The following is a 21,633-nucleotide window of genomic DNA, read 5'->3' on the forward strand; positions in this document are numbered from 1 at the left end:
CTGGTTGTTAGGTGAAAATGGGGACTGCAGATGCTGGAGATCAGAGCCAAGCTTAGAGTGGTGCTGGAAAAGCACAGCAGGTCAGGCAGCATCCGAGAAGCAGGAAAATTTGAAGTTTCGGGCAAAAGCCCTTCATCAGGAATCTGGTTGTCAGACAAGGGACAGAATTCTGCGATTGGTTGACATTACAGTAAGTTAGTGGGCAGAGTTCTCTGATTGGCTAAATCAGCTACCAGTCACTGCGTAACCTTTCATGATTGACCATGAGAGCTGTCAATCACTGAGTAGAGCACCCTGGTTGTTTACCCCACTCTGGACATGTCCCTGTTCATATGTTTCTTCACTAATGGAAGAATTGAAGTAACTGGATATTTCACCATACTCTTCAGCTGATCTCGGAATTTGGATTGAGTCACCATGTAAATAAAAGTGTTTGTGCAGCAACTGAGATTCCGCATCATTGCTCCCACTTGTTGGAAAATGTATTCTGATGGTGTGTAATCTGTTGGATCTGCTCCAGTGATGTTATAATATACAAATTCTAAAACAAATACTGACCAGAGAAGGATGAAGCTGCCAGATATTGTGAACAGTAAAATCATAGACTTCCTTCTGCTCTCCATTTCGGTGTCTCTGTGACTCTCTCCCTTGCTCTGACCCCTCAGGCCCTTACGCACTCGACTGGCTACTAAAATGTATCTGACGGTCAGAGCATTGATCAGTAAAATCAAAGCAAAAGGTAGCAATGAAGTTAAAACAGTGTCAAACCAAGAAAACCCCATCCATTTGTGATCTGTATAATAGCTTGGCTTCACAACACAGTACCAAGGCACATTGTCAATTATCACCCAAGGTTTGTATGCAAAGTTATAGGGGATGTTTTTCAAACAAAGGAAGATACATGATGTTGCTAGAACCACAGTCGCAATCTTCCCCGTGCAATATTTTGTTTTCAGCTTCTGGCAACAAATGGCCACAAATCGATCAAAGGAGAAAGTGACAGTGAACCAGACAGAACAGTCAGTGGCTGCCGATGACACGACAGCGTTTACACTGCACACAGGAGTGATATCGAGGAAATTCTTTGGGAAATAATAATAATTGATTTGATAGATGATGACCTCAGTAATAATGACCAGTAGATCAGCTATTGCCATGGACACCAGGTAGCGTGTTGTGCAGGTAGAGAGACCACACTTTCCATGGGAAAGAATCACAATTCCCAGTAAATTCACTACAGGAGAGAATGGAAAATGAACTGTAGTTAATGATCAATCATCTTGCATGTCACACTAACACAGCAAGGGTAAGACTGCAGCAATAGAAATGAAATGGTGGTTCAGATGGTTGTTATTTGGGAACAGGAAGCCCACTCGCTTGCCCGTTTAATGACATCCGGACAACAATCAGGCGGATAACTGCACCCAGTGGTAGATTGCTCATTTTGGGAATAGTGATCACAATTCCATTAGTTTTAGAATACTCATGGACAAAAACATAAGTGGTCCAAAAGGAAGAGTGCTACATTGGGGGAAGGCCAACCATAACAAAATTGAGCAGGAGCTGGGGAATGTTGATTGGGAGCAGCTGTTTGAAGGTAAATCCACACTTGATAGGTGGGAGGCTTTTAACAAGAGCTTGATTAGAGCGCAGGAAAGACATGTTGAGGGATAGAAATGGAAAGGTTAGGAAATAGGCCAAAAGGGCCTGTTCCTTTGCAACAATTTTCTTTGTTCTTTGAATGACAGGTGAAATTGTGAGACTAACGAAGAGAAAAAAGGATGCGTACATAAGGTCTAGGTTCCTGAAGACAGACGAAGCTTTGGAAGAATATCGGGAATATAGGACCAATCTGAAAGAAGGAATTAAGAGGGCTAAAAGGGATCATGAGATATCTTTCGCAAACTGGGTTAAGGATAATCCTGAAATCTTTTATTCAGATATAAGGAGCAAGAGGGCAACTAGAGAAAGGGTTTGCCCACTCAAGAGCAAAGGAGGAAAGTTATACGTGGAGTCAAAGAAATTGTTGAGATTCCGAATGAACACTTTGCATCGATATTCACTGAGGACAGAAACATGAAGGATGCTGAGGTTAGGGATAGATGTTTGATTACTCTAGGTCAAGTCAGCATAAGGATAGAGGAAGTATTGGGTATTCTAAAAGGCATTAAGGTGGACAGGTCCCCAGGTCCGGATGGGATCTATTCCAGGGTACTGATGGAAGCAAGAGAAGAAATAGCTTGGGCTTTAACAGATATCTTTGCAGCATCCTTGAACAGGGGTGAGGACCTGGAGGACTGGAGAATAGCTAATGTTTTCCCCTTGTTTAAGAAGAGTAGTCGGGATAGCCCAGGTAATTATAGACTGGTGAGCCTGACGTCAGTGGTAAGGAAGCTACTGGAGAAGATACTGAGGCAAAGGATCTATTTACATTTGGAAGAAAATGGACTTATCAGTGATAGACAGCATGATTTTTTGAGGGAAGGTCATGTCTTAGCAACTTGATAGAATTCTTTGGGGAAGTGACAAAGTTGATTGATAAGGGAAAGTTGATGTTGATATTATATACATGGACGTCAATAAGGAATTTGATAAGGTTCCCATAGTAGGCTGATGGAGAAAATGAAGGTGCATGGGTTCCAGGGTGTACTAGCTAGATGAATAAAGAACTGGCTGGGCAGCAGGGGACAGAGAAGAGTAGAGAAAAGGAGTTTCTCAAAATGGAGACCTCTGACCAGTAGTGTTCCACAGGGATCGATGTTGGGACAACTGTTGTTTGTGATATACATAAATAAATTGGAGGAAGGTGTAGGTGGTCTGATTAGCAAGTTTGCAGATGACACTCAGATTGGGGGAGGAGCAGATAGTGAAGGGGACTGTCAGACAATACAGCAGAATATAGACATATTGGAGGGTTGGGCAGAGAAATGGCAGATGGAGTTCAATCTGGGCAAGTGCAAGGTGATGCATTTTGGAAGATTCAATTCAAGAACAAATTATACAGGAAATGAAAAGGCCCTGTGGAAAATAGATGCACAGAGAATTCTGGGTGTTCAGGTCCACTGTTACCTGAGATAGCAACACAGGTCGATAGAGTGGTCCAGAAGGCAAATGGCATGCCTTCCTTCATTGGGTTTTCCAGGCTGAGTTCACCACTCACTGTAACCGTGTCTAATCTTAAATGGTACAGTTGTCATACCAGGTAGTGGTATATATCCAGACAGAATGCTCTGGATGGCATGCCTATAAAAGTTGGCAAGAGTATTTGGGTCATGCCAAATTTCCTCAGCTGCATGAGGAAGAAGAGATGTTATTGGACCTTTGTAACCAATGCATCTACGTGAACAGTCCAAGAAAGCTTGTTGTGGATGACCACTCCCTTCCGTTCCATCTCTGTGCTGTTAATCTAGCTGTGATCTCCACTTTCAAGAAACTATGAACCTTCATATGCTCATAAAATATCAGAGCAGGATTAGGCCATTCAGCCCATCGAGTCTGCCCCATCATTCATTCATGGCTGATATACTCTTCATCCCCATTTTCCTGCCTTCTCCCCAGTTCCTTTCAACTCATTAACAATTAAAAATCTGTCGAACTCCTCCTTAAGTGTACTCACTGTCCCAACATCCACCGCACTTTGGGGGAGCGAATTGCACAGATTCACAACCCCTTGGGAGAAATAGTTTCTGCTCGACTCTGTTTTAAATTTGCTGCCCCTCATCCTAAGTCTATGATCACTCGTCCGAGATTGCCCAACAAGAGGAAGCTTCCGCTCCACATCTATTTTATCCACACTCTTTATCAATTTAAATCCCTTAATTTGGCCTCCGCTCATTCTTCTAAATTCCCCACAGTATCGGCAGAAACTCTTCAATCTCTTTTCATACAACAAACCGCTCGTCCTTGGGATCTATCGAGTGAACCTCCTCTGAACTGTTTCCAACAACACCACATCTTCCCTCAAATAACGGGACCAAAACTGGACAATACTCCAGGTACAGTTCACAAATGCCTTGCATAGTTGCAACAATATTTCCTTACCTTTATATTCTATTCCTGGAGCTATAAAAGCCAACATTGCATTCACTCTCTTTATTATCTGCTGTCCCTGTATGCTCGTTTTCTGTGACTCATTAAATGTGGATACCCAGATCCCTCTGTATTGGAGCACCCTGAAGACTCTCCTCAGTCAGGTAACAGGTCACTCCATTTTGATCAAACACAGTTTTTTTTCAGAAACACTTATCCACGTTACCTCCATCTGCCACCTTCGGCCCACTCTCCTCACCGATCTATATCCATTTGTATTGCTCTTATTTCCTCAGTGTAATTTCCCGCCCAGCTGATTGTTGTGTCATTCACTAATTTGGCTGTACAGCCTTCTATCCCTGTATCCAAGTTGTTAACGTCGATGGTAAATACCAAGGACCAAGCCCTCTGTCACCCCACTAGTTACAGCTTGCCATCCATAAAAAAACCCCTTTATCCCAACTCTTTGTCTTCTCTCCATCAGCTAGTCACCTCTCCAAGATAATAAATTAGCCCAATCTCAGATTATCCAACCTTGTGAATTAACCATTTGTGTGGCACTTTATCAAATGCCTTCCAGATGTCCAGATATATTACATTGACAGGATCCTCTTTGTCCACTTTGTTTGTTACATCTTCGAAAAACTCTGGCATATTAGTCAAACATGATTTGCCCTTCATAAAACCATGCTGACTCTGATGGATAGCATTTTGACTTACCAAATGTCCTGATATTGATATTTGATTCTGACACTTGACCAACAACAGATGTTATACTAATTTCTCACATTTTGTCTCCCTCCCTTTTTGAATAAGGTTGTTACATTAGCACTTTTCCAATCCACTGGAACCTTTCCCATGTCCAGGGAATTTTGGAAAAGTGTAACTAATAGATACACTACCTCTACCACTACTTCCTTTAATCCGCCAGGGTGTAGGCCATCAGGCCCGGGGGTCTTGTCTGTCCTCAATCCTAATAGTTTACTGAGTATCTTCTCTCTATCGATGTTGATTGTTCTAAGTTTGGCCTTATCTATTACGTCGGTCTTGCCCGTTCTAGTGGGCACGGCACTGTAGTGCCCCAGCGTGAAAACTGAGGCAAAGTATTGATTCAGCATTTCTGCCATTTCTGTGTTCCCCATGAGGAACTCTCCAGTTTCATCTTCCAAAGGACTAACATTCACCTTAGTGATTCTTTTCCCTTTGAAATGCCGACAGAAGCCCTCGACATCCTTTCTGATGTTTTGTGCTAGTTTTCTTTGATAATTTACCTTAGCTTTTTTTATTAAATGTTTAGTATCCCTTTATTTATTTGGTAAGTTTCTCAATTTTCCAGTCTGTCATTGGAATTTGGAATTTGGTTTGCCTCTGCTGGCCCTGGAGGGGGTTCAGAGAGGGGGTCACTAGGTTGATTCCAGAATTGGGGAGGTTGGATTCTGAGGGAGACTGAGTAGATTTGAATTATATTCATTGAACTTCAAAAGAATGAGGGAGGGATCTTATAGAAACATATAAAATCATGAAGGGGATCGATAAAATAGAAATAGAGAGGATGTTTCCACTGGTAGCTGAGACTAGGACAAGAGGGCACGGCGTCAAAATGAGAGGAGGCAGATCTGGAACCGAACTGAGAAGGAATCTCTTCACCGACAGGGTTGTTAATCTATGGAATTCCTTGCCCAGGGAAGTAGTCAATGCTACTTCAGTAATTGCTTTTAAAGCTAAGGGAGATACTCTTTGAAAAATAAAGGAATTAAGGGACAGAGTGAAACTGCGGGTAAGTGGAGCTGAGTCCATGAGAAGATTAGCCATGATCTTATTGAGCGGCGGAGCAGGCTCAAAGGGCCGGACGGCCTACTCCTGCTCCTAGTTCTTATGTTCTTATCTTAGTTTTTGACTTTATGTTGTCCTTGATTTCCTGGTTTAGCCATGTGCTAACCACCTTTCTTCCTGTTGGAACATATTTTAATTGTGAGGCATCGAGTAGTTCCTTAAACATCAGCCACTGTTCATCTGCTGACTTACCTTTAAACCTTCCTGTCTAATCTACTCAGGCCAAATCTGTCCCATGGCTATGTAATTTATTTTCTTTAATTCCAGAACACTACTGTGGGACTCCACTTTCTCACCCCCAAACTGAAGTTTGAATTCTATCAGACTATAGTCACTACTCCCCAAGGGATCCTCCTTTAAAAACTTACCTCATGAGATCAGCAGCCTCCATTCTTGCAGCAGCAATGGAAACAGTGAGAGCAAGGACCAGGGAACTGCTGGCAAATTAATTTAATCTTTAATAACTTACCTGATGAATATCCGGAGCGCACAGAGCAGGAGCAGACACAGGGGCTGCTGACAAAGTGAGGTATTATATTTGTGCGGCTGCTTTACCTGAAACTCGACTTAGGTAGTGCCTCCCACCCAACTTCCTCCACTAACCAAATCAAAAAGCTTCACTGTGCCCATTTGATATGGTTACTAGTTTTTTCAATCAACTCCTTGGGAATTCAGAACAATGGGAATTGATGTTAGGACATTTGCATGCTCCTCCTGTCGGATATGGGAGGTAAGGGTCACCACTACTGCCCCCACTGACATCATCTGCAGCAAGTGCACTCAACTCCCACTCCTCAGAAACCGTGTTAGGGAAATGGAACTGAAGCTGGATAAAGTTCGGATCATTCGGGAGGCGGACGGGTAATTGAGTAGAGTTACAAGGAGGTAGGCACACCTGAGGTACAGGGTAAAAGGTAGATGGGTTACAGTCAGGGGACAGAAAGGGAACTGGCAGACAATGCAGGGATCCCCTGTAGCTGTTCCCCTCAATAATAAGTATACCGTATTGGATACTGTTGGGAGGGGGAACAATCTACCGGGGAAAGCCATAGTGGCCAAGTCTCTGGTACTGTGCCTGGATCTGTGGCTCAGAAGGAATGGGGGAGAATAGAAAAGCTGTAGTGGGAAGAGACTCAATAGTTGGAGGGACAGACAGGAGATTCCGAGGTTGCGAGCGGGACTCTCGGAAAGTATGTTGCCTTCCAGGTGCCAGGGTCTGGGATGTCTCTGATCGAGAGAGTGGTGCTGGAAAAGCACAGCAGGTCAGGCAGCATCCAAGGAGCAGATAAATTGATGTTTTGGGCAAAATCCCTTCATCGGGAATGTATTTTTTTCAAGCTTTTGCCTGAAACATTGATTCTCCTGCTCCTCGGATGCTACCAGACCTGCTGTGCTTTTCCAGCACCACATTCTCAGCTCCAATCTACAGCATCTGCAGTCCTCACTTTAACTGACTGTCTCTGTCTTAGTCTATAAGATTCTGAAGGGGGAGGGGGAGCAGCCAGAATATGTGGTGCACATTAGCACCAATGACATAGCCAGGAAAAGGGATGAGGATCTAAAAAGTGATTTCAGGGAGTTAGGTTGGAATCTAAAAACCAGGATGAGTGGAGTAGTAATCTCAGGATTACTACTGGTGCCACATGTTCGTGAGGCGAGGACCAGGGAGAGAGTGTAGCTAAACACATGGCTACAAGGTTGGTGCAGGAGGGAGGGCTTCAGATACGTAGGTCATTGGGGTACCTTCTGGGGAAGATGGGGTCTGTACATGAAGGACGGGCTGCACTTAAACTGAAGGGGCACCAATGTCCTGGGCGGGAGATTTGCTAGAGCACTTTGGGAGGGTTTAAACTCATTTGGCAGGGGGATGGGAACCAGAGCTACAGATCAGAGGAGAGGGTAGCTGTTGAATGGGCTGAAATGGAATGTAGAGTCTGTCAGGAAGAATACACAGTTGCTAGGACAAAGGGGTGGGTTAACGTGTGTCTGTTTCAATGCAAGGCAGCACGGTGGCTCAGTGGTTAGCACTGTTGCCTCACAGCACCAGGGACCTGGGTTTGATTCCAGCCTCAGGTGACTGTCTGTGTGGAGTTTGCACATTCTCCCCATGTCTGTGCAGGTTTGCTCTGGTTTCCTCCCACAATCTAAAGACGTGGCCCGTTAGGTGAACTGGCCATGGTAAATTGCCCATAGTGTTCAGGGATGTGTTGATTAGGTGCATTCGTCTGCGGTCATTGTAGAGTAGTAGGGGAATGGTTCCAGGTGAGTTACTCTTCGGAGGGTTAGTGTGGACTTGTTGGGACGAAGGGCCTGTTTCCACACTGTAGGGATTCTATGATTCATGGAGTGTCAGGAATAAGAGTGATGAACTGACAGCATGGATCAGTACTTGGAACTACGATGTAATGACGACATGGATTTTACAGGGCAGGAATGTTTGCTGGATGTGCCAGGGTTTAGATCTTTTACCCCTCCCTGTTCTTTTTAAAAGGGGAGGGGAGTAGCATTGTTAATGAGAGAGTGCATCACAGCTGCAGAAAAGGAGGTTGCTGAGGAGGGTTTGTGTCCTGAGTCAGCGTGGGGGTGGAAGTCAGTAACAGGAAAGGGGCAGTCCCTTTATTGGGTGTTTTCTACAGACCCCCTCCACAATAGCAGCAGAGAGATGGAAGAACAGATTGTACAGCAGATCTTGGAAAGGTACAGATGGAACAGAGTTGTTGTTATGGGTGACTTCAGCTTCCTCAAGATTGATTAGAACCTCCTTAGTGCAGATGGTCTGGATGGAGCTGATTTTGTCAGGTGTGTCCAGGATAGATTCCTGATTCAATATGTAGCTAGGCCGACTAGGGAAGAGGCCATATTGAATTTGGTGCGAGGCAATGAGCCAGGCCAGGTGTCAGATCTCTCAGTGGGAGAGTATTTCTGGGACAGTGACCACAACTGCCTCACCTTTACCAGAGCCACGGAAAGGGATAGGAACAGACAGTACAGGAAGGTATTTATTTGGGGGAGGGGACATTCTACTGCTATTAGACAGGAGCTGTGGAGTATAAATTGGGAATAATTGTTCTACTGGAAATGCACAACAGAAATGTGGAGGCTGTTTAAGGAGCACTTATTGTGAGTATTGGATAACTTTGTCCCACTGAGACAGGCAAGGAACAGGAAGGTGAAGGAGCCTTGGATGACAAGAGAAGAGGAGCTTCCTACCAAGAGGAAGAAGGAAGCTGACTTAAGGTTAAAGAAGCAAGGAGCTGGCACAGCTTTAGAGGATTAGAGGGTAGTGAGGAAAGAACTCCAAAATGGACTGAGGAGAGCTAGGAGGGGACAGGAAAAAGCCTTGCTGGAAGGATTAGGAAAACCCAAAGGTGTCTGACATTTATGTGAGGAACAAGAGAATGATCAGAGAGAGAGTAGGGTCAATCAGGGATAGTGGAGGGAACTTGTGCCTGAAGTCTGAAGAAGTAGGGGAGGCCCTAAATGAGTTCATTCCTTCAGTATTCACCAGAGAGAGGGACCTTGTTGGTAGTGAGGATACAGTGGATCAGGTTAATAGGCTTGAACAGATTGATATTAAGGAAGTGGATATGCTGGAAATTCTGGGAAGCATCAAGATAGATAAGTCCCCAGGGTCAGACCAGATATATCCAAATTACTGCAGGAAGCGAGGAATGAGATTGCTGTGCCTCTGGCGATGATCTTTGTGTCCTCACTCTCCATGGGAGTCGTACTGGATGATTGGAGGGAGGTGAATGTTGTTCCTCTGTTCAAGAAAGGCAATAGGGAAATCCCTGGGAATTGCAGACCAGTCGGTACTATGTCTGAGGTAAGCAAGGTACTGGAAAGAATTCTGAGAGACAGGATTTATGACTATTTGGAAAAACATAGTTTGATTAAAGTTAGTCAGCATGGCTTTGTGAGGGGCAGGTCTGTACAGACTTTGCACATTTTCCCCGTGTCTGTGTAGGTTTACACTGGGTGCTCTCGTTTCCTCCCACAATCCCAAATGTGTAAGTTAGGTGATTGACCATGCCAAAAAATGCCCATAGTATTCAGGGGTGTGTAGGTGAGTCAGGAGTTAGTCAGAGGTAGGTTCTTTATGCATTCGTCGGGGCAAATGTGGAGTACTGGGGAAAGGGGTCTGGGGGGTTACTCTTCGGAGGGTTGGTGTGGACTTGTCGGGCCGAATGGCCAGTTTCCACACTGTAGAGATTCAAACATTCTAACATATGTTACAAGTGTTATTGAGTTCTTTGAGGATGTGACAAGGCAAGTTGATGAACGTCGAGCAGGGAATATGGTGTATATGGATTTCAGTAAGGCATTTGATAAGGTTCATTCAGAACATTAGGAGCTATGGGATACAGGGAAATGTGGCTGTCTGGATACAGAATTGGCTGGCCGAAAGAAGACAGTGAGTGGTAGTGGATGGAAGGTATTCCACCTGGAGGTCCACCAGTGGTGCCTTGTAGGGATCTATTCTTGGACCTCTGTTCTTTGTAGTTTGGATGAAGAAATGGAAAGGTGGGTTAGCACGTTTGCTAATGACTCAAGGATCAGTGGTGTTGTATATAGTGACAAGGCCTGTTGCAGGCTTCAACAAGACATTGAAAGAATACAGAGCTGGGCTGAGAAGTGGCAGATGGACTTTAACCTGGATAAATGTGAAATGATTCATTTTGGAAAGTTGAATTTGAATGCTGAATACAGGGTTAAAGACAGGAGTCTTGGCAGTATAGAGGAACAACAGGATTTGGGGTCCACATACATAGATCCCTCAAAGTTGCCATCGAAGTCGATTGCATTGTTAACAAAGGTGACGGGGATTGAGTTTTTTAAAACCGTGTGGAAACAGGCCCTTCGGCCCACCAAGTCTACACCGACCCTCTGAAGAGCAACTCACCCAGACCCATTTTCCTGTGACTAATGCACCTCACACCATGGGCAATTTAGCATGGCCAATTCACCTGTCCTACACAGCTTTGGACTGTGGCAGGAAACCGCAGCACCCGCAGGAAACCCACGCAGACACGGGGAGAATGTGCAAACTCCACACAGACAGTCGCCCGAGGCTGGAATTGAACCTGGGACACTGGTGCTGTGAGATTTTGCTGCAGGCCGATAAAACCCTGGTTCAGCCACACTTGGAATATTGTGTCCAGTTCTGGTTGCCTCACTATAAGAAGGATTTAGATGCTGCAGAGAGAGGTACAGCGGAGATTTACCAGGATGCTGCCTGGATTGGAGGGCTTGTCTTATGAAGAGTAGAGAGTGGATAGAATACGAAAGAGAGGTGACTTGATAGAGTTATACAAGGTAATGAGAGGCATAGATAGAGTGGATAGCCAGAGACTTTTCCCCAGGACAGAAATGGCTGTTATGAGGGGTCATAATTTTAAGGTGATTGGAGGAAGGTTTAGGGGATTAGGGGATTTGTCAGAGGTAGGTTCTTTATGCAGAGAGTGGTGGGTGTGTGGAAGGCACTGCTAGCCGTGGTAATAGAGTCAGAGACATTAGGGACATTTACGCGACTGCTGAAGAAGCACGTGGCTGGCAGAAAATTGAGGGGTGTGTAGGTTTGGTCGATCTTAGATGAAGATAAATACTCAGCACAATATTGTGCGCTGAAGGGCCTGCTCTGTGCTGTACTGTACTATGTTCTATGATGTAATCAATTAATCTCTCCTTATTTCACAATACTAAACCCAGAGTAGGCTCTCCTTGGGTGGTTCCACAGTGTTCTGTTCCAAGAAACAATCTCTAATCCATTCAATGAACTCTGCCTCCAGGCTGCCCTTGCCTGTTTAATTTTTCCAATCTCTGTGCATGTTAAAATCATCCCTGATTATTGCCATACCTTTTGTGTAAGCCTCTAATATTTCCTGGTTTATACAGTGCCCCACTGTTTGGGGACCTATCGATTACATCCACCACGTACTTATTCCCTTTGCTATTTCTTATTCGTACCCAGACTAGTTCCACAACACGATCTCCTGCATTTATGCCATTTTCCATTACAGCAGTGATCCCTTCCTTCACCAACAAAGCTACAGTACCTGCTTTTCCTGTCAGTCTATCTTCCTTGGATATTCAATTCCTCGACCTGGTCTCCTTGGAAACATGCCTCAGAAATCACTACCAAATCAAACCCATTTGTTTCTATATGTGCCATTTACTCATTAATTTTATTTCAAATGTTTTGAGCACTTAGGTACACAGCTTTTAAGTTTGTTCTCCTGGAACATTTCCCTCCATTTTTATAATAGCTTGGTGCACAAAGACGTTGACCAGTTCTGTCCCTCCCCTTTATTGTCTGGTAACCATCTGTCACATCGTTGACCTGCATTATTACCTCCTCCTTTCATTTGGGATTTCGAATTCCCCCGACAACTGAACCCCTCCACCCCTCCCATTTCATTAAACCCCTGTCTTCAGGGTTTTAATCTGAGCTCCAAGGTCTCTTTGTTCAGCAACACTCCACAGGATCTTACCATGAAGTGTACAAGTCCTACCCTGATATATCTTTCCAAAATGCAGCATCTCACATTTATCTAAATTAAACTCCAACTGCCACTTCTCAGCCCATTGGCCCATCTGATCAAGATCCTGTTGTAATCTGATGTAACCTTCCTCACTGCCCACTACACCTCCAATTTTGGTTTCATCTGCAAACTTACTAACCGTACTTCCTATGTTCACATCCACATCATGTATAGGATGCCTCTGATCAAATCTCTTTTACAGCTTTCACTGACCAGTTGTGTTTCCACATCAGGCCCCACACCCTACACAGAGACAAACTGCTATTGCTGATAGAATGATCTTAGCTTCAGAACCGATGGGAATCAGACCCCACAATTTCATATCCTCTCGCCAGGGATCCGAACAGACACCAGGAGTCAGGGAATTCAGAAACACAAAGGGAAAAGAAAGACTCATCATCCGAATAATCGTCAGCCAGCAAACTAAAGAATGAGAACCAGTTTGTAAATAATTTTGTGTCTCCAATGAAGAATCAAAAGGAATATGAGAACAACTCATTCCATTTTGTGGTCCTGACTGATGATCCTCAACAATGTTTCTCTGACAATCTTTATTTCCCTCCTAAATGTTTTATTCTCTTTGTGTGTCTGTCTGCATTTGGTGGGAAGTTGAAAGAAAATAGAAATTCATTTTTCAGTTCTCCCCATCAGTTACAAAAATTGTATTTTTTGCAATATTTTGTTCTGTTAATGACAAAAAATAATGTGAATTCCCTTTCACCTGAATCAGACAGTTAGGACACTGGGCATTTTACACATTTATTTACATTTTGACTTTTCTAGTAAAAAAATGAGTTTGCAATCCTGACCAGAGAGAATAGTGACTGCTCAACATCAATGGCCCTCATGGTTCTCCATAGGAATACAGAGAGGGTGAAAAATGACGAGGAGTACGTATGAGTCAGAGCATAGAGTATGAGAGCAAGGAGGTGATATTGAAATTGTACAAGAGACTTATTCGACCTCAGCTGGAGTGCTGTGGGCAGTTGTGGACATCACATTGTAGGAAAGAAGAGAATGCATTGGACAGAGTCCAGAAGCAGTTCACAGGAATGATTCCTGTGGTGTGGATAGATTGAATAGTTGGGACTGTTCTCCTTGGAGAGAAGGAGGCTGAGAGGGATACCTGACCAATGTTTTCAAATGTATGAGTAGGCTGGATAGAGGAGATAGGACTAAACTTCTCCCACTTGTGAAAGAAACAGGAACAAGAGGGCGCAGATATGAAGAGATGTGCAAAAGAAGTGAGGGAGATCTGAGAAAAAAATACCTCTGCCAATCAGAGAGCAGTTAGAGTCTGGAATGTACTGACTGGGAAGGTGGGGAATTGAAACATTGAGGAGGGTATTCGATGATTATTTAGGTTAAAGTATACGGAAGGGCATGGGAATAAAAGCAGGCGATTGGCACTCGGTGATGATGCTCATTTGAGCCGTCAATGAGGTCACAATGGGCTGAGGAGGAGAAAGTGAGGACTGCAGATGCTGGGGGTCAGAGTCCAAGAGTGTGCTGCTGGAAAAGCACAGACGGTCAGGCAGCATCCGAGGAGCAGGAGAGACAACGTTTCAGGAATAAGCTCTTCCTGATGAAAGGCTTTTCCCCAAAATGTTGACTCCCCTGCTCCTCGCAGACTGCCTGACTAACTGTGTTTTTCCAGCACCAGACTCTTCCACAATGGGCTGAATGGTCATCTTCTACACGTGCTCATGTTGGGGGAGACAAACAGGAAACATGTCAGACAGTGACAGAGGACTTTTGAGTGTGTTTTGATGTTGAGAGCTGGCCAGTCCAACCACACCCACCATACTTAACGAGCCAAAATAAAAAAAAATGAACATTGGGAACCTTTGTGCTTGTCTCACGATCAGTAAATGCAGCCTCAGAACAAGCTCCAGTATGCAAAATTAATTCAACTATAAGACCGAAACCAAACTCTGATCAAACCAGCTCCCCCTTCAGGGTAACATGGTGGAACCTACACCCTCAGGTTCACAGAACAATGAAAACAATTTTCAGTTTGATGAAATCTCCCACAGGACAGTCTTGCAAATTAGTTAGTATTATTATTAGAAGCTAACAGCAACATTTTATTTCATGGCTATTTTGAATTCACCGTTTCTGTTGTGTTTATTCACCTGAGAAGAATGTGTAATATTTGCTGTGCGTACATTCACTGTTTGACCACTGACCCATCTCTGAACAAAGTTATACATTCTGTTGCAGACAACTCTCTCCTGAATAACTTTGTTTATATCTCGAACAGACTGGCTCATGTTCTACCCAGTGTAGAAATCTTTAGTGTTATACTCCATTTTCCCTCATGAACTTTCTCAACCAGATTATAGTAACATCGGAGGAGAGGAAGGTCATTCAGTCACTCAAGACTGTTCCACCATCCAATGAGATCATGGCTCATCTGTGGCCTTACTCCAGATACTTGCCTTTGGCCAATATCCCTCAATACATTTAGAATTAGAATTAGAATCCATTCAGTGTGGAAACAGGCCTTTCAGCCCAACAACTCCACACTAACCCTCTGAAGAGCAACCCACGCAGACACATTCCCCTACCCTATAATTTACCCCTGACTAATGCACCTAACCTACACATCCCTGAACACGATGGGACAACTTAGCATGGCCAATTCACCAAACCTGCACACCTTTGGATAGTGGGAGGAAACAGGAGCACCCAGAGGAAACCCACACAGACACAAAGAGAATGTGCAAACACCACACAGTCAGTGGCCCAAGGCAGGAATTGAACCTTGAACCCTAACACTGCGAGGCAGCAGTGCTAACCACTGAGACACCAATAAAATAAAAATCTCTCTCAGATTTCAAACTAAGAACTGATCCAGTATCCATTGCTGTTTGTGGAAGAGAGTTCCAAACCTTGAATACTGTTTGTGTGTAGCCATGCTTCCTCAGATTGCTCTGAACACTGGGCACTACCTTGCAGACTATTCAGCCTCGTTCTAGGATCCACTGCCAGTTGAAATAATTTCTCTTTTTCAACCCTATTTTTTCTCGTTAACACCTTGAACTCTTCAGTCAGATCACCCTGTAACTTTTTAAAGTTGTGGACAAAACATGCCTAATCTCTCGTCATAATGTAACCCTTGGAGTTTAGGTATCACTCTTTTAAACCAACATTGAGTTCCCTCCGAGACTAATCTACTCTTGCTCAAATGTGGTGCCCCAATCTGCTGACAGTCTTCAAGTGGGGTCTTACCAGGGCTTTTGTTTAACTGCAGCATAACTTCTGCATCCTTAGACTTTAACTCTAGTTCTCCAGATATAAAGACCAACATCCCATTAGCCATCTTGATTATTTTCTGAACTCTTTGTGATATTTTAAAGATCATTGCATCTGAACCTCAACTCGCTTTGGCCAACCACTTTGTACCATCTAGAGAATGCATTGACCTACCCTTTTTCACTCCAAATTGGATAACGTCATGCTTGTTTATATTGAACTCCATCTGCCACAGTGTTACCCATTAGTTTATCAATGTCCATTTGTAATTTTATGCCGTCATCCACACTGTCTACACTTCAGTTGAACTTTATACCAGAGGAAATTGATATAGATGACCTTCTATCATGAGAGAGGGACAACTGGCGGTAGTTCAACCTGAGAGTTGCCATCCCTCAGGCAGAGAAGAGCTTGAGAAGGAGAATCCTTCATGGTAACCTCAGCCATTGGGGATTGGAAGCTACACTATTGGCATCACTCCACATTACAAGCCAGTCATTTAGCCAAGTGACCAGTGGTGTGCCACCAGGATCAGGGCTGGGTCCACTTCTTTTTGTCATTTATATAAATGATTTGGATGTGAACATAGGATGTATAGTTAGTAAGTTTGCAGATGACACCAAATTTGGAGGTTTATTGGACAGCAAAGAAAGTTGTCTCAGAGTACAATGGGATCTTACTCAGATGGCCAATGGGCTGAGGAATGGCAGATGGAGTTTAATTTAGATAAATGAGAGGTGTTGCACTTTGGAAAAGCAAATCAGAGCAGGAATTATACATTTAATCCTGGGGAGTGTTGCTGAACAAACAGAGTTTGGACAACAGGTTCATAGCTCCTTGAAAGTAAAGTTGCAGGTAGATAGGATAGTGAAGCAGGTATTTGATATGCTTTCTTTTATTATTCAGTGGAGGAGTAGAGAGGCCATGTTGCATCTGTAGAAATTTTCCCACCATCGCAAGCTTCCCCTCTGCGGGGCCTGCTCTTCGACACCACAGTTTTTTTTCTGCCAATGCGTATTGGCAAGGGCAATTCTGATCTCTTTCCTATTGGAAGGATGTTGTGAAATTTCAAAGAGTTCAGAAAAGATTGTCAAAGATGTTGCCAGTGTTGGAGGATTTAAGCTATAGGGACAGGCTAAATAGGCTGGGGCTAAGAACAAAGAACTAAGAAAATTTACAGTCCAGGAACAGGCCCTTCGGCCCTCCAAGCCTGAGCTGATCCAAATTTACTGTCTCAACTTGTCATCCACTTCCTAAGCATCTGTATTCCTCTGCCCCCCATCTACTCATGCATCTGTCCAGACGCATCTGAAATGAATCTACCGTGCCGGCCTCTACCACCTCTTCTGGCAATGTCTTCCAGATACCCACCACCCTCTGTGTGAAGTACTTGCCGCATGTATCCCCCTTAACCTTTCCACTCTCACCTTGAAAGTGTGATCTCTCATTATTGAATCCTTCACCCTGGGAAAAAGCTTGTCTCTATCCACCCTGTCTATACCCTTTATGATTTTGTAAATTTCAATCAGGTCCCCCCTCAATCTCCTTTTTTCTAAGGAAATCAAATCTAACCTACTCAACCTCTCTTCATAGCTGGCACCTTCCATACTGGGCAACATCCTCGTAAACCGTCTCTGCACCCTCTTCAAAGTTTCCACATCCTTTTGGTAATGTGGTGACCAGAACTGTACACAGTATTCTAAATGTGGCCGAACCAATGTCTTGTACAATTTTAACATGACTTGCCAGCTCTTATACTCAATACCCCGTCCAATGAAGGCAAGCATATCATATGCCTTCTTGACCACTCCATCCACCTGTGCAGCAACCTTCAGGGTACAATGGACCTGCACTCCCAGGTCTCTCTGCCCATCAACTTCTCCCAAGGCTCTTCTGTTCAATGTATCATTCACTCTAGAATTAGTCTTGCCTAAATGCATCACCTCACATTTGCCTGGATTGAAATCCATTTGCCCCTTTTCCGCCCAACTCTCCAGTCTATCTATATCCTCCTGTATTCTTTGACAGTCCCTTATGCTTTCTGCTACTCCACCAATCTTTGTGTCATCTGGAAACCTGCTGAACATACCAACAGTGCCCTCTTCCAGATCATTTATATATATTACAAACAACAGTGACCCCAGCACTGACCCCTGTGGAACACCACTGGTCACCTTTCTCCATTTCGAGAAACTCCCTTCAACTACTACTCTCTGTCTCCTGTTGCTCAACCAGTTCTTTATCCACCCAGCTAGATCACCCTGCCCACCATATGACTTCACTTTCTCCATTAGTCTACCATGGGGAACCTTATCAAATGCCTTACTAAAGTCCTATGTATATGACATCAACAGCTCTTCCTCCATCTATCAACTTGGTCACTTCCTCAAAGAACTCTATTAAATTAGTAAGGCACAACCTCCCCCGCACAAAACCATGTTACCTATCACTGAAAAGCCCATGCTTTTCTAAATATAAAAAGATCCTATCCCTTAGTATCCTCTCCAGCAACTTTCCCACCACTGACGTCAGGCTCATTGGTCTGCAGTTACCCGGAATATCCCTACTACCCTTCTTGTACAGGGGGACAGCATGTGCAACCCTCCAGTCCCCTGGCACCTCACCTGTATTTAAGGATGCTACAAAGATATGTGTCAGGGCCCCATCTATTTCCCCTCTCGCCTCCCTTAGCAACCTGGGATAGATCCCATCCAGTCCTGGGGATTTGTCCACCTTAACCTCTAGCCTACCCAGCACATCTTCCCTACTTATGCCAATGTGATCCAGACTAATCAAATTTCTATCTCGAATCTCAACATTCATCATGTCCCTCTCCTCAGTGAACACTGATGCAAAGTAATCATTCAGAATCTCACCCATTCTCTCAGGTTCGACACACAGCCTTCCTTCATTATCCTTTAGTGGACCAATCTTTTCTCTAGTTATCCGCTTGCTTCTTATATAAGAATAAAATGTTTTGGGATTCTCCCTAGTTCTGCTCACTCAAGCTATTTCATGACCCCTTCTCGCCCGCTTGATTCCTTGTTTAAGATTTGTCCTCCTATTCCGATATTCCTCCAGGGCCCATCCTGTTCTTAGCTGCCTAGACCTTATGTACGCTTCCCTTTTCCTCTTGGCTAGTCGTACAATTTCTCCTGTCATCCACGGTTCACGAATCTTGCCCTTCCTATCCTTTGCCTTCAATGGGACATGTCTATCCTGCACTATTTTAACCTATCTTTGAAAGCCTCCCACATCTCAGATGTGGACTTCCCTTCAAATAGCTGTGTCCAATCCACATTTCCGAGCTCCTCCCTAATTTTGATATAATTGGCCTTGGCCCAGTTTAGTACTCTTCCCTTAGGACCACTCTCATCTGTAGTTTGAGCTTGCAGCACTTGCTACTGGGGTCCTGAAGATGTGGAAGCTGTTTCTCCCTCTCTCTGTTCCAGCTACAAACTGAGAGTTCTCTTCTTGCTGCTCGAATTGGATGTGAGACAAATCTGTTTAACTGAATGTGCCTTTGTCAAGGGGTGTGGTTATGGGATGTTCCTAGATTGGAACAGGTAATTATTAATAGTTACTCCATCTATTATTTGGTTCTGGATTTGAATCAAGTTACACATGTAGCTTCTGTGCATGTGCTGCAGCTTCTGGCCAATGAGGGCCATTGTGTCCCACAGCCCAGCCTGCTGCCCCTGGCCCTCCCTGTGCATCTGGATGAAGTCCCTGATTGTCAACACCACAGGCTCCTCTCCTGCCTGGGCCTGAGCAGGTACCCGGTGTCTGACCATCCTCCCAATGCCAGCCACCTGGGGCATGTCTCCCTCACCAACTGGGGAGCTCTCACCGTGAGCTGCTCACCAGATTGTGCTCCCGTACTCTCTTAAAATTACAACATGTATTATGGACCTGACTGAACACCCTCAACATACAATAAGATGAAAGACTAGACCTGAACTATTTTGTATTTGAAAGGTAAGTGTGAGATGTTGTGTTCCAGGTGCAATTGGATTGGGAAAACCAGATATGAAGCAAAACACACTTTATTTGTACACTATCGTTAAAAAGACAACAGAAGGAAGATAAAGAAAAGAACTGGCTCATGTGGACCGTCCATTTTGTAATAGACCCACCTTCCCCAGAACCGGTCTCAGTGTCCAACAAACCTGAACCCCTCCCTGCTACACCATCCCTCAAGTCACGTCCTCAACCTGCTTATTTTTTTTTTCATTTCTATGCTGGCCAGCACGGGGCTGTTTTCCCTGGAGCGTTGGAGGCTGAGGGGTGACATTACAGATGTTTATAAAATCATGAGGAGCATGGATAGGATAAACAGACAATGTCTTTTCCCTGGGGTTGGGAGCCCATTACTAGAGGGCATAGGTTTGAGGCACGGTGGCTCAGTGGTTAGCACTGCTGCCTCACAGCTCCAGGGTCCCAGGTTCGATTCCAGCCTCGTGCGACTGTCTGTGTGGAGTTTGCACATTCTCCCCGTGTCTGCGTGGGTTTCCTCCTGGTGCTCTGGTTTCTTCCCACAGTCCAAAGACGTGCAGGTTATGTGAATTGGTCATGCTAAATTGCCCGGAGTGCTCGGTGCATTAGTGAGGGGGAAATAGGTCTGGATGGGTTACTCTTCGGAGGGTCAGTGTGGACTGGTTGGGCCGAAGGGCCTGTTTCCACACTGTAGGTAATCTAATCTCAAACAAAACTGGGTCTTTGAGGTAATAGCATAATCGAGAGCAAGCTAAATACAAAAACACATCAGTATGCTGATATGAAAGGAGTTTATTCCAAGTTGCTCAGATCGAATGGATGTTTCAATAATCAGAGACAAATACCAAATTCAGTGTTGAAGCAATTGTCTAAGAGACTCTCTTGAACCACAGATTCTCCAGGTTAAATGAAGGGGCAAGGGAAAGTCACATGAAATACAAATCAGTGTTTGCAGGAACCCTTTGCAGTGTCAGAATAAATCGATCGAGTTGGTAACAGTGTTTCCACATTCGGGAAATCGTTTACATCTGTTCCTGCTGGAGAACCTCAGTAAGAAATAGACAATGTTGATGCATTGCTCCTCGTGTACTTATTTCTGAGCATCTTCCAACAATGGGAAATAGGGTTCTGCTCACACTGCATAAAATCCAGAAGTACAGACTGTTTCGTCAAATGGAACCATCAATCCACTCAAACATTGATTTCATTATTGAACCAACTTATGTCAATCCACTGTGGCTTTATGTACCTTCTATACTGGCCGAAACGCACTGTATACATATTCAGTACGATCATAGAGTCATAAAGTCATCGAGCTTGACAGCACAGAGACACACCCTTCAGCACAAACTGGTCCGTGCTGACCAAACTGTCCATCCACACTAACCTCATTTCCTTGTACTTGGCCCATTTCCTTTTGAACATTATGTATTTGTCCACGTGTCTTTTAAATGTTGTTAATGTACCCACCTAAACCACTTCCACTGACAGCTCATTCCATATGCGTTCCACCCTCTGTGTAAAAATGTTGCCCCTCAGAATCCCTTTTACTCTTTCCCCTCTCACCTTAACCTGATGCTCTCTGGTCCTCGATTCCCCAACCCTGGGAAATAGAATGAGTTCATTCACCATATCCATGCCTCCCATGACCTTATATGCTTCTCTAAGCTCCCCCCATTAATCTCCTACATTCGAACGAAAAACAACTTAGCTTGTCCAACCTCTCCCTATAACTCAGACTATTGAGTCCTGGCAACATCCTTGTAAACCTTTTCAGCACTCTTTCCAGTTTAATAACGTCCTTCTTACAACAAGGTGACCAAAACTGAACATAATACTCCAAGTGCCACCTCACCAACATCCTGTACAACTACAACATAACTTCCCAACTTCCATCCTTAATGCCCTGACTGATGAAGGCCAGTGTGCCTAAAGCCTTCCTCCCACTGCCCTGTCTACATGGGACTCCACTTGC

At 44.3% G+C, this 21,633-nt stretch overlaps 1 protein-coding gene across 1 annotated transcript; it reads right to left on the reverse strand.

Moving 5' to 3' along the window:
• Positions 1–302: 302 nt before the first annotated feature.
• Positions 303–15,729, reverse strand: LOC140465574 (probable G-protein coupled receptor 139). The gene is made up of 2 exons (XM_072561117.1): positions 15,639–15,729; positions 303–1,234 (listed from the first exon to the last, which is right to left on the reverse strand). The coding sequence occupies exons 1-2, from the start codon at positions 15,727–15,729 to the stop codon at positions 303–305; spliced, it is 1,023 nt and encodes a 340-aa protein (XP_072417218.1).
• Between the last annotated feature and the right edge of the window lie 5,904 nt (positions 15,730–21,633).

The sequence above is a fragment of the Chiloscyllium punctatum genome, chromosome 42, assembly GCF_047496795.1.
Source record: "Chiloscyllium punctatum isolate Juve2018m chromosome 42, sChiPun1.3, whole genome shotgun sequence".
Classification (NCBI taxonomy): Eukaryota; Metazoa; Chordata; class Chondrichthyes; order Orectolobiformes; family Hemiscylliidae; genus Chiloscyllium; species Chiloscyllium punctatum.

Bases quoted from the DNA above. Each gene is read 5' to 3' on its own strand.
- LOC140465574 (XM_072561117.1), bottom strand. From the start codon at position 15,729: ATGGCTAATGGGATGTTGGTCTTTATATCTGGAGAACTAGAGTTAAAG. The intron at 1,235-15,638 runs GTAAGACCCCAC...TCTCTCCTGTAG, and splicing joins GCAGTTAAACAAAAGCCCTG to TGAATTTACTGGGAATTGTG.